Raw genomic sequence first — 13,041 nt, forward strand, 5'->3', positions numbered from 1 at the left:
TTGAACACTTTAAAATATTTTAACTTTTTAAATACCCCTACGGTTGACATAATGCATGACCTTCTGGAGGGGGTGGTTCCATACGAGATTAAATTAGTTTTGCAAAAATTAATTTGTGTGGGGTGCTTTGACCTTGAAACTGTGAATCATAGGATTTTGGCGTTTGACTTTGGCTACTTAGAATCAAAAAATAAACCTAACCCTATACGTCTTGATGGGAAAGGAAATAAAATTGGGCAAAAAGCGGCACAAACTTGGTGCTTAATTAGATTTCTCCCTATTATTTTAGGTGATTTAATTATCACAGATGAACATTTAAGATATTGGGAGTTAATTTTGCAATTACTTAAATGCATGAGCATTATATTTTCCAGAATATTTACAGAGACTTTAATTAATAAGTTAGAAGTTGCAATTTCAAAACATCATAACCTTTTTAAAACTCTTTTCCCTAATAATAACTTAATTCCTAAGCACCATTTTATGGTGCATTATCCATATGTCATAAAACAGTCAGGCCCGTTATTATCTCTTTGGACAATGCGGTTTGAGGGCAAGCACAATTATTTTGCCCAGATTGCGCATAATATTAGAAATTTCAGAAATATTTGCCTGTCTCTCGCAGTGAGACACCAGCAGTATAGTTCTCGTGTTTCTAAAAACATTGAATTACATTTTGGTTTAAAAACAGATGAAATTTTTAAAATTAATTTATCCGACTATGACGACTCTTTTGATATAATTGAATCACTAAATATATTTTTATGTACTCAGACCTTGTGTGGGAAGAATGAAATGTTAAGTACAAATCAAATATGGTACAACGGTTATAATTATAAGCGTAGCTTTATTGTGTGTTATGAGATGGGAAATGTTTTCCCAAAGTTTGGCCAAATTTATGAATTTATTTTATACGAATCAAATACTTGTCTATTAATTCTTAAAGTGCTGGACACCGAGTATTTTGATCGGCATCTGTTTGCCTATAAAATTAAGGAGACGGAGAATATTTTTAAAGTAGTCAATGTAAATAATCTAATTACTCATGATGCCATGGAGTTGAAGCATAATTGCAATGTTGCTGGAAATTTCGTGATTTCGAGACATTACTTGTAGTATTTAGATAAGTGGTGTAGTATTAAGAATTTAGCTGTAAATTTTGTCAAATAACATGTTAATTAATATTTGGGTGCATATTTATTTATTATTCCTATCTATGTATGTTTATAAATGTTGTTTTAATTCAAAATAATTGTAATTGCTACGTTAAGCGTTTAATTGTGCAATAAAAAAATATAATTAAACGAGAAACGTTTCATTACCATATTTTCGCATTCATTACTGCCATGGTAATTACACAATACTGCGTGGTATAAATATGCTCAACGCATGCAATACTAGGTGGTATAGAGCGCTCACCATCATTCAATACCACAGTGAATAAGAATAATACCACAGTGCGCACCCCATATAATACTGACACGGTTTAATGTGAATACCAATAACCCCACTATTTTTACTGCTCCGGTATCAGCGACAATACTATTTAGTATTAAATCAATACTACAGCGGTAGAGTCATATATGTATACCGCGTGGTATTGAAATAGTATTGATTTTGTTAAGAGTGTACGTATTTACATACATACTTCACCAAAATGTCACACCACTTGTGGTAATAATCGATTAAACGTAAAAACCAACCAGGACGAAAGGAAAATATCAATTTGACTCCTGACAATAGCCCAAGTTCCGTGCGCAAAATGGCAGATATTCCACCCGACTACAAACAAATTTTGTAATTAATTACAACAATATGCAGATAAATAAGGTTATTCCATCCCGATAAGTGAATCGGATTGCAATGACGTCTCTCAAAGTGGAAAATGTACATAGTATACGTGTATGTAATTGAGTGATCGTCATTATTTAACAAAACCCATCTCTTGCACAACAATGAAGTAAATTCCGCATCAAATCAATCAATTGAATGTGACACCTGAATAAATGATTGCTTGTCAATTTGTTAATGAGATCATGGTTATAAATCTGACACCTTTTTCCATATATGTCTCACTCCTGCGACGCAAGCCCTCGCGTGTGGATAATCGTGAAAAATCGTAACAATGAAGATCGTCTTCGTCCTGGCGGCCTGTTTGGCGGTCGCCTTGTCGACAAAGGTAAACTACGCGAATTACAAGGTTTTCCGTATTACCCCACAAAATGAGGAACAGCGACAAATCCTGCTCAATTTGGAGGAAAACAATCCTGGCGTCATCTTCTGGAAACATGTGAGGAATGTCGGTTATCCCGTTGACATTATGACGCCACCCCATCTTCAAGCCATGGTCGAAGACTTGGCCGACTTTAAGATTGAAGTTAACGAAATGCTCGGGGACGTTCAGAGGTGGGTGTAAAATTTTAGTATAAAAATATTCATTGGCCGCGTAAGGTGTATTGGCCCTCGGGGGAATTAATATTGTGGGATAGAAGTTAGTGGAGTTTCGCAACACTGGTGAAATAGGGGCCATGCATACATATACCAAGTTACGTAATAGGGGGGATGGTGGTACCATGAGGTGCGTTACGGTCTAGTTTCCGCCACACGATAATGGTGGGAGTAACTGCGGTAGGCGGGGGGACAGAGGCGCAGAGAAATGACAATTTTTGTGCCACGTAGTTTCTGGACGGTCCAATTGGACACGTGTATATTTCTGGGGGAGAATTAATGGCATGACCCTCCGGTTCGGCGACATGTACATAATTAGCCAGGTTGGAATCATCAACAAATCTTTGTAACAGGATATTTCCGGTCAATTTGCGCAACATGTTAAAACTGGGCGGAATTAGGTGGATGTGATTTTGGTGTTGCGCAATTTATTAGCCACGCTAAAGCTGACGGGGGGGGGGTCGTTTAAGAGGGTGGGTTAGACGTTGGCAGGGTTACATGGCAGGGGTTGCATAGTAATTTTTTTCATTTTTTTTACAAATTACCCCCGTCTTCTAACAAATTTTTCATTTCCAGTCTTATCGTCGCCGAAGAGGCAGCCTCCGCCAAGGCTGATCCAAGGCTGAGCTGGGATGCTTATTATTCCGTTGATGAGGTGGGTGTGGTTCAACGAAATGATTTAAATAATAAGAATTAATATTTTCAACATTTTAAATTACTATTTAGATTAACGCTTTTATCAACGAGACGGCCGCCGCTCACCCAACCATTGCCACCACGGGTGTTTACGGTAAGAAAATAAAACAACAGGGAGGGTTCACAAATATCGTTAAGAAATTACAAATTCTTAACTAACTATCTCCAACAATGAGTAGAACAAAAGAAACGAAATTACCTATTTTTAACAGGGCGCTCCCACGAAGGTCGGGACCTAAACTATATCAGACTGAATAAGGGAAACACTCGCAAGCCTGTGATTTGGGTTGATGCCAGTAAGTCATTTATAAAAACACCACAAATACAATTTAGTCAAATATGAGATTACACAACCAGTCGGGTAAAGTTTCTCCAAATTTATAATGGCGACTAAAAACTGTTCCAAGTTAGGCAAATTTTACTCAAGGGTTGTAATGTCAAATTTTGCTCCGCCTTAAGTAAATTTCACTCCGATTTAATTACTGCAAAAGATTTACTCCAGTTATTTATGTATTCACACCCTAATTAAGCTTTTATTTATCTAAATTACAGACATTCACGCGAGGTGGGGACACCAACAAATTCACACCTACATAATATGGGTAGCTATTTTTGAAATATTTATGTTAATTATTTAATTATTAGGGAATGGATCACCAACGCCGTGTGCACCTGGATCATTAAGGAGCTCACCAGTGGTGATGCTACCAACTGGTTGGACAACTTCAACTTCGTCATCGCCCCCATGCTCAACCCCGACGGGTACACGTACAGTCGAAGCACTGACCGAATGTGGAGAAAGACACGTAATTAAAATTTCTATCTTGCTCACCATTTAGGTTCCATTTATACTTTTAATTTAAACGGGAAGTTGGTTGGCGTGCCAGTTTGAAATTCCCGCACATATCCATCTTCGCCCCAGTTTGATCAAATTTATTCTTAATTATCACTTCTTCTTGTAGGATCCAACTTTGCTCCAGGATCCACCTGCAGGGGTGCTGACCCCAACAGGAACTTCCAATTCGATTGGAATAGTACGTAATCCACTGGAACTTAACCCAATAAAACCTGTGGTCACAATAAGTTGTCTAAATTTTCAAATATTTCTTCCCGCAGCCGGTGGTTCTAGCAATGCTCCTTGCAGCGACACCTTCATGGGAGTGTCCGCCCTTTCCGAACCGGAAGTCTCTGCTACGGCCGCATTTATCCAGAGTATCGCCCAAACTGATGACCTCGTCTTTTACCTCAGTCTTCACAGCTACAGTCAACTTATCCTTATCTCATATGGAACTGCTCGAGGTCGCATTCCCGATCATAACAGGTGATTTACAAGATATTTGATTCTTGGAGAGGGTTTAATTTGAAAATGGCGCTTATTTGTAGGCACATGACGGTTGGAAATGCAGCCGCCGCGGCAATTGCGCGTCGATACGGGACTCAATTCACCCCTGGAAATATTGTCGAGCTTCTATGTAATTACAAAAGTGAAGAATATTTTTTTTAATGGAAATTTTAATATTTCTGAACTCTTTTTTCACTAGATGTCGCCAGTGGTGGAAGTGGAGATCACGTGAAGGGAATTAACAACCCCGACTTGGCGTAGGAAGTATATAATTAAGAGTTTTTATTTTTTAAGCTAATTTTATTTCCGGGTTTAGTTACACTTTTGAGATGCGAGACACTGGACGATATGGCTTCCTTCTGCCGCCAGATCAAATTATTCCAAGCTGTTTGGAATTCATGGACGGGTTCAATGTCATCCTGACCGATTTGGCTGCCAGACATCCAGTCCCATAAGATGGGAGGGGCTCAGGCTAAATTTCATCTAGCTATGAAGGAAACTATGTGTAGAGATTAGTATCAGAATAAAATAAAATATCCGTATTGCGAAATAATTCAAGACTTTGATTCTTCAATTTTCTTAGTGAGTTACCACAATGGTTGAGGGTACTCATAATCTTCGAAAACATTGCATCGCAACATAATTTGCGACTTTCGCCTTGCCAAATAGTGAGGAGGCAAACATTTTCTCGCAAACTATTTGCTTAATTTCCAAGTACGCCTATCACCAAGGCGACGATCACCTGGAACAATCTATACAAAAGTATACGCACACTCTTTATGTACTTCTTTATATTCTAGGTTTTTGATTATCGACGAGGTCGCGATTTTAGACACTTCAACATTACCTTGTCAAAAAATTCCTGCGAGTGTCAAGAAAATCGGACACGGTCATACGATACATCATTTTTCTTCAAAACGCTTTTCCCATTTAATAAAAAATATTAAAAGTTAAAAAGAATTATTCAGGAATTTTTTTCGAATTATTTGTTTTAATTTCCAGAAATTCTAACCTTTGACCTGTCGATGACCATAAAAATCGACGACGCGTGACTACGCGTCAATGAGTGGATGCTCAAGTGTACAGAGTTTCAGGGTTCCCTCTGCACTGGGTCATGTCGAGATAAGAACTCGTTAAGGGGATGATCTTCATTTGGTCTCACTGTTTGTATCTTAAATATCTTAATAAGCCAGGAGGAAAATGTTAAATATTAATCGATATGTATAATTGATACTGAAAACAAGTCTGCGTTTTACTTTTTTAATAATTTGTTATGGTTAGCTAAATTTTTAGTTTTTTATATAATATGTTTAAACATATTGAGGGGATTCATTACGATTTCTCAGTTTCGCATAGCAAAATAAGTTTTTTAATTGTGCAAACTAAATACTGGCCTTCAAGATGCGAGAAGAACTAGGGCAGTTTAGGGCCTATTTTGGTTATTTCTAAAAGTCTCGGAAGTAAGCAAAACATGGTTTTTCTCTAACTTAATCTTAATTTACAAGCATTTACGATTTTACATGACAAACGGCGAAAAACCCACCCATAGTTCTTTCACAAAATATTTGTGGCGAGTAGATCAATGTCGCCGAAATCGCTGGACACAGGATTGATTACCTAAAAGCGGTATATAAAATCAGAACTCCGATTTTTTTCCAACTTTCTCATGTTTAGGGAACTTCAGATGTTGGTAGCACAAAAGCCGTTTTATATATACCCCACCCCATATTATTTGTTAATAACATGAACGTCACAATATGTTTGACATGCCTGAAGACGGACTGGAAGCCCAAATTGCGATGTGGAAAATCAAAACCTAAAATTTTTGTTAAAATTTCTTATGACTAGGCAAATTCACCGATTTTTACCAAAAAAACTGTGACACACTCCACCCCTGATTTTTTTATATGTGATGTCCCCATACCATAGGTGTATGACCAAGTCAGAAATTGATACGAAACAAACGAAAAAGGCCCGACAAAAAAAAATAAAAACCAAAAAAAATTGACCGCTTTTCGGGAAAAGTTAGGCATTCAAGCAAAATGTTTCCTTCTGTGTGATTTTCATAGGTTCGCATGATGTTTCCTGATGAAACAAGTTAAGCAGCTTCATTTTTTTCCTATGGCGTTGTTAGGAATTATGTTCGGTTTAAAGGATATTCCCCTCCGAAAGACAAAAAACATGATCAGTGAAAAAATTCGGTTTCTGGCCTGGAAAAGTGGTCGGGGGTAATTTTTTTCAACTTTACCTTACTAATTTATAATTCACCTATTACAACCTTCAAAATAAAATCATAAAAAGTTGTGGCCCAAAATAGGACCTAAACTTCCCTTCGCAGATCAATTTTCATTCCAATTCTCCTTTCTAGGTAGCGTAGCTAACGATGCAAAGTCTTCGTGAATTTCCCGATTATGGATTTTCATAGTTCAGAGATTATTTATAACCATCACGTCTCAAAACCAATCTGGTTTTACAAGTATAGCCGATACATCGAAAGGTGGAGTTTGACCGGCTATAATCTGCCGGGGGCATTTCTCATTTTGACTTTGCACGAATAAATGATCAGTAAAATATTACTGAATAATATGGTCACTGAAAATTTACCAAAAACTAAAGGAATAACGGCAAGAAAACTACAAATCTTCAGGTGAGGTTAAACTTTTGACGCGATGAAAATGTGGACTTTTTCGTTTTTGTCTCACTCTGTTATTATATACAAGTTTTTTCGTACATATAACATTAAATATTATTTGATTGTATTTCCTACTAAGTAAAATTTATTTGGTCAAAATCGGTTTACCTTAGCCACAACTGCAAATCCAATCGCATATATCAATCAAAAGTTCATACTATTGGCTATTAAAAACAGTTTTTGCACAACCAAATTTTTAGTTATGTGTTTACTGCGCATTTTACGGGCAGCCCACAACTATAGTGACCCTTCGTTAGAATTAATCGATTATTTTCGTTAGTTTAGGAAGATTTCACCGAGAAATATTTGGAAAATTTAACCCATAATTGGTGGGAACGAACAGTTGAAAATTTTATTATTATTATTTAGTATTAGTAGTTTCATTATGAAAAAATTGTAGACTTGTTGGCGGATAACAATAAACCTCATATTGAAGAAGTTAATCATTTAACAAATAGGTACAATGCGGGTAGAAAAATTGCTGAAACAACCTTTAGATCAGTGTCCGAACCTCTGTACACTACATTCTGTCCAGCAGATATTTATCAGTTCTATAGCAGTTCAATATAAGGTGCTTAACTAAATACATACATATGTGCGGTTATGCTTAATACAATTTAATTTTAATCAGTTAACTTTGATGAAGATCTCTAGCCCTGATCCAAGGCTTAAGAATTATCCCGATACAACCACTAGTAAATAATATACTAAAGTGCCCTGTGGATTTATTTTTGACGTAAATAAAAATGAATTACATAAGTTAATTAATTAGTAAATTTATTCGATAGCATACGTATTTGTTAGGTAATCGTTAATTTAACATCCTTCCCTCACACTTCGCGTAACAAAACCTTCGAAAACTTCACCGTATGTAATTCCCCAATCTCTTCCTTGTATTTTCGATTTACGACAAACCGATTTTCCTGTGAAGTTCTGTCCAGAAAATAATGTCCAGGAATAGTTGCCCGTGAAGTGGTACGATCTAACGCGTATTGGTGGAGACACTGAAGGCGTCGATCCGTTTGCTGTATACCGCATTCCATAAAACTTATAGTAGTCATAAAGATGAATTTCTTTCCGGACCTGGAGTGGATCCCCGAATCGGATAGCGGTCATTCGTTCATCATTCATAGGCCAACGCAATTGTTCACATTTGTCGCCAACTCCACCCAGAATAGTGTCAAAATACCAACCCATGTGCTGGGATATCCTCCACCTATAAAGATAATTAAAAACCGCCTGTCATGAATCGTACCCTGAATATTTGAAATTATTTAATCGTGAACTTTATTTATATGTATAATAAGGCAAAAATCACTACAAGACTGCTAGGTATCCATACAATTTATTTCGCAAAGGTAGAAGTATTTGCACGAAATTATTACACGTATTATTGTATTTTGTAAATAGGGGGTAATAAAATTAAAGTCTGTAGAAATTGTTGCCAAAATTTTGAAACAAATTTTGACCAAAATTAAAGTGCCCTCGCCAAAAAAGTTCTTGGCTTGTGTAACAAATCATTTCTTGAAGAAATGATTTGATATTTTGGCTATAACTGAATCTCTAACATTTAAATTCGCACTGAGGTAATAACTTACAATCCCATCACATTGAAAAAGAGAGATTCCTGGTCTCCTGGTAGAATCAGTTCTTGTTCTTCGTCAATTGTTGAGTTGAGTTTTAGAGAATGGTTACCAGGCAAGCATTTCTCGTTAGTTTGGACCCCAACATATTCGAGTAGATACTGTGGCACGCCGGTATCCAGACACGTGACAAAAACCGTGGTCGTAGCGTAGCAAACGAGAAAATAAAATAATCGTGCTTCCATTATGAAGTTTTTTACTGGGGAAATAGAAAAGTGAATGTGTCACATTTGTTGTAAGATTGATGTCAAGTGGACCAAGTGGTGTCAAATTTATACTAAATGTTGTTCTGCTTTACAGCACGTTGTCATGTTTGCGAGAAAAAATTAAATTAAAATATTTCAACTTGTAAATAGCGAAATATATTTTTTAAGCAATCACGCAAAGAGCGATGGAATCTACGTACACAAAGAATTACGTAAATATATAGTTTTACGTGTATCTAAGTCAAATAATTTATTAATCCTTCAAAGCGGTGGTAAATATTTACTTAATATATGTACAAGTAAGTGGTACTATATGTATATGCAACTAGTTTATTTGACTCCAGGTACAGGCATGAAGAATGGATCAATAATAAATATGTATTCATCTGGTAGATACGGAATCCGCCTATGTGTCCCAATGCACGATTTTTACATTTCCACATCACACCAGGACAATGGACCTTATGGCGTTTAGTTGATTCACCGGTGCCAGCTTGTTGTGCAAATTATTCGACTGCTTACATATGCAGTCTGCTAAAAATTAAATTATCTAAATTTTTCAGTGTCAACAAAATTATGTGACGATCTACCAGTATTTTTTCAATCCGTTGAGATTGTTTCATATCTTTCGGTCACGTACAAAATTCGGGATTCCAAGCATAAAACAACCCGATCGTATTTACATTATTTTCTTTATTACATCAAATATGTACCTTCATACACACACATACGTTCAAAACTTGTAAGAATTGAAATAGGGATTTAAAAAAAATCAGGCAGAACTAAATATTTTCTATAATTAAATATTTCTACAATTTCTACATTTGATCCTCTTTTGTATTACTTCATTCTACAATAATTAGACGAATTTGACTTTTGTGGATGTCTATTAAGGTTACCAGTTTGGGAAACAACCACGCATAATTGCAAAAGAACTTTGTGTGTAATAAATATATATTCTGTATAGCAATATTTACAATAATTTTAGTTTATACATATTATTTACTTATGTTCAAATACGTATTTCATTTGAGTATTTTTATGACGTAGAATAAAAATAAGTACTTATAATCGTTCAGAGTGGAGAAGGCTATGCTAGATTTCTATAAATGCTCGAATAGTTTATGATTAATCTGTTATAAAGAAGGGTCAATGCAGTTGTGGACTCGCGCAACAAAGTCCTTATAACTGTTCCCGCCATAAATATAAATGGCCAGGCTGAATCTGGTCTGCTGGACATGGGCTGATGCTGGTCCTTTTATAAAGACGAGAGACGCTCACAGGTCCCTCACGCGATTCACTTTAAGGTTCATATCTGTACCCACAACTCATATGTACATAGTGCCAAGTTATTTATAGAATTATTATTTCTAGCCTAAACTGAATATGACTTTCTAAATATCGGTAGGCAAAATATATGTATGCATGTAGTATTAGCATGTTTAGCAAATAGGTAAGTGCATTGCTTCTACTGAGGATGAGCCAGCAAACTAACAGGACTTAAACACCATGCTCTCCTCAAGTCTCAACTTATGCAGTTACACAATATTTCGCTAAATACTGAAGAACACAAATACATACATGCACACTAAATTCACTACATTTCAAAATCATTTTATCCAAATTTGGATAGAATGACACATACTAAATTTAAATATGCTTTGGTGTCTACAAAAAATACCAGACCTGAGTTTGCACATAAATTTTTAAAATATTGAATATTTATTTTTCGTGAGGAACAACTTAGGTACACGTATTCACCACAATATTAATATTGGAGTGCACTGAACCAACCTACGCACATGCGATTACCCTAAATATACACATACTTGCACACGATGCAAAACTTATTAATTATTTTCGTGTGTAAAAACTCAAGTTGACTCACCTACGCTATGCAGGCTGCGGAACCGTGGGGTCAATATGAGGAGATTAACAGTGCGGGATATGCTAGTTCAATAACATTACAAGGATGGAAGAATCATGGGAAACTTTGTCTGTGGTATTGCTCCATTGTCCCCGCGATTCCGCAGGCCTTGACAACGTAAATAAATACTACATAATATTGGAGATATAATTCGTACAAGTTCTCCTGTCTATCCAAACCATTCAATGACAAGTTATGTAATACTAAATAAATGCGATAATCATGCTAATGAGTAATTTACAGAAAAATGGAAACTTAAATAGGACAATTCGTTTTAACTTATCCAATGTAAAGTGCAAAATAAGTTCAGAATCTTTCAGTATTATGTTTACTTGATATTCAATGTTATGAATAAGATAGACCAGAAGGAATTCTGCGGACATTGCTAAAAATACTCGATGTGCATAAAACTCCAAATAAGAACACTATTTTTTCCTGCAAATATTCTTTAATAACCATATTATTCTGGATTTGGAAACTTCTTGTATCATGCTGCTTAGTCGTATTCCATACCGAGCTCAATGTTTTTGACCTCTTGACTTTAACTACTTTTCCATTATTCGGAAATATTAAAAACTACGTTATAAAACAACGTTATTAATAAATTTGTATGCATGTATTCAAGGTTTGCATCACTTCAGAATAAATTGGTTGACGTACACATATGTCAAATTAATGATAATGTAACAAATTATCACTACATGCTTTCATGCTGACTGAGTCATTAAAACGATGTTACGTCCACCATCTCCTTTCCATATTTAAATAAATCACCCTTACTTTAACGTCTCACTTAAAAATTTTCAAACAATGGGCAACTTAAGAATTCTACTTTTTAAAGTGATGGCTTTCATAACCCTACTGACAGCAACAATCCTTGGATGGTATGGACATCTCGAGTCAAAAAAAATTTTGGATAACGGGCATAAAGCGGGATGGCAAACGAAGGAAATTTGTACCCTGGACCCGAACTGTCCTAAAAATTGGTTATCGCAGGAACGAGCCTTTCTCGCTATAACTACGATATGTTTGATTTTGTCAGTTATAAATTGGTGCCTTGTATGCTGCAGTAAGGAAGTGGGAAAGTTGAGAATAATGGTAAATACGCTTTTTTAATTTTATTTTAGTTACTTATGTAATGCAATTTTATATTAATTTATATAATTTACATATTTCCATAAATATGTATGTCAGGACGTTATTTACCATATACTGGCAGCAATTTTTCTCAGGGCTGCGGCAGCTTTAATGCTCCTTTCAACAACGAATATCGATGAACAAGTACTTCAGAAATTATCGCGCCCAAATTATCCGATGTCTCAGGAAGTTTCAAGCCCTCTATTCAATTCCTTACTGAACAAGATTCGTCCCCCAGTTCGTGAAGAGATAGCCTGGCCGCCACACATGAGCAGGGAAACGCTAGCATATAAGGAAAAGTTGGCTGGAGGGGTGAGTCGCAAATGGATGCTTAAATAAGCAATAGTTACTTTGATAAAAAATATACTAATTTTAAATCTTTATTAGTGGGTATCTGGCATCAGTGGTCTCCTCCATTTCGTCGTCTTCGTTCTTATACTTTTACATAATAAATAACGGGATTGTTGCAAGGTGAAGTAGTGCGTGAAAATATGCTAATTTATTTATGGTGCATCTGGCTATAAATTACACAAAAAATTTGTCCAAATAAATGTCAAGAGTTGCGTTGCTACACGATTTGCAAACTATTAGTTAGTTTTGTAGAGTCTTGACTTGAAGAATTTGAGGTATTGTAAATATTTAGGTTTCCGACTGAATCGAAAATTCTTTCGGTAAATACTTCACATGAAATTATCCTATTTCTTTCCACAAATATGTTGAAGGTAAAGCAATTAACCTAAAACTACCATAAACTTATTATACAATAATTATCTGCATTTTTCCTACTCCGAATATTATCGGGTTTATGTACCAGACTACGAATTAATTTAGTGTAATTACGTCGCTCGCTGAGTGACTCATTCAATCAAGATCAAGCAAACTGGTACAAACAGGGTAACGTAAATTCCAATTTGTGATAACACAAGTTGAACAGCAATCTCGAGTGGGTG

General features: G+C 35.8%; 2 protein-coding genes across 2 annotated transcripts; one reads left to right on the forward strand and one right to left on the reverse strand.

Annotated features, from left to right (window-relative positions):
- Window positions 1-2,062: 2,062 nt before the first annotated feature.
- On the forward strand, window positions 2,063-5,040 carry LOC110862267 (carboxypeptidase B). Its single transcript, XM_022111445.2, has 11 exons — window positions 2,063-2,406; window positions 3,025-3,103; window positions 3,175-3,238; window positions 3,357-3,440; window positions 3,697-3,709; window positions 3,790-3,950; window positions 4,107-4,178; window positions 4,261-4,465; window positions 4,528-4,616; window positions 4,686-4,743; window positions 4,803-5,040. The coding sequence occupies exons 1-11, from the start codon at window positions 2,126-2,128 to the stop codon at window positions 4,939-4,941; spliced, it is 1,245 nt and encodes a 414-aa protein (XP_021967137.1). The 5' UTR covers window positions 2,063-2,125; the 3' UTR covers window positions 4,942-5,040.
- A 2,834-nt stretch (window positions 5,041-7,874) lies between these two features.
- On the reverse strand, window positions 7,875-9,121 carry LOC110862284. The gene is made up of 2 exons (XM_022111465.2): window positions 8,777-9,121; window positions 7,875-8,394 (listed from the first exon to the last, which is right to left on the reverse strand). Exons 1-2 carry the CDS (start codon window positions 9,004-9,006, stop codon window positions 7,995-7,997), a joined length of 630 nt encoding a protein of 209 aa, XP_021967157.1. The 5' UTR covers window positions 9,007-9,121; the 3' UTR covers window positions 7,875-7,994.
- Between the last annotated feature and the right edge of the window lie 3,920 nt (window positions 9,122-13,041).

Source organism: Folsomia candida, unplaced genomic scaffold (genome assembly GCF_002217175.1).
Source record: "Folsomia candida strain VU population unplaced genomic scaffold, ASM221717v1 Fcan01_Sc053, whole genome shotgun sequence".
NCBI classification, from domain to species: Eukaryota; Metazoa; Arthropoda; class Collembola; order Entomobryomorpha; family Isotomidae; genus Folsomia; species Folsomia candida.

Excerpts from the sequence above, each read along its gene's own strand:
- LOC110862267 (XM_022111445.2), top strand. The coding sequence starts at position 2,126 with ATGAAGATCGTCTTCGTCCTGGCGGCCTGTTTGGCGGTCGCCTTGTCG. Across the intron at positions 3,104-3,174 it reads CTTATTATTCCGTTGATGAG|ATTAACGCTTTTATCAACGA; the intron begins GTGGGTGTGGTT and ends ATTACTATTTAG. Across the intron at positions 3,239-3,356 it reads TGCCACCACGGGTGTTTACG|GGCGCTCCCACGAAGGTCGG; the intron begins GTAAGAAAATAA and ends TATTTTTAACAG.
- LOC110862284 (XM_022111465.2), bottom strand. The coding sequence starts at position 9,006 with ATGGAAGCACGATTATTTTATTTTCTCGTTTGCTACGCTACGACCACG. Across the intron at positions 8,395-8,776 it reads TTTTTCAATGTGATGGGATT|GTGGAGGATATCCCAGCACA; the intron begins GTAAGTTATTAC and ends TTATCTTTATAG.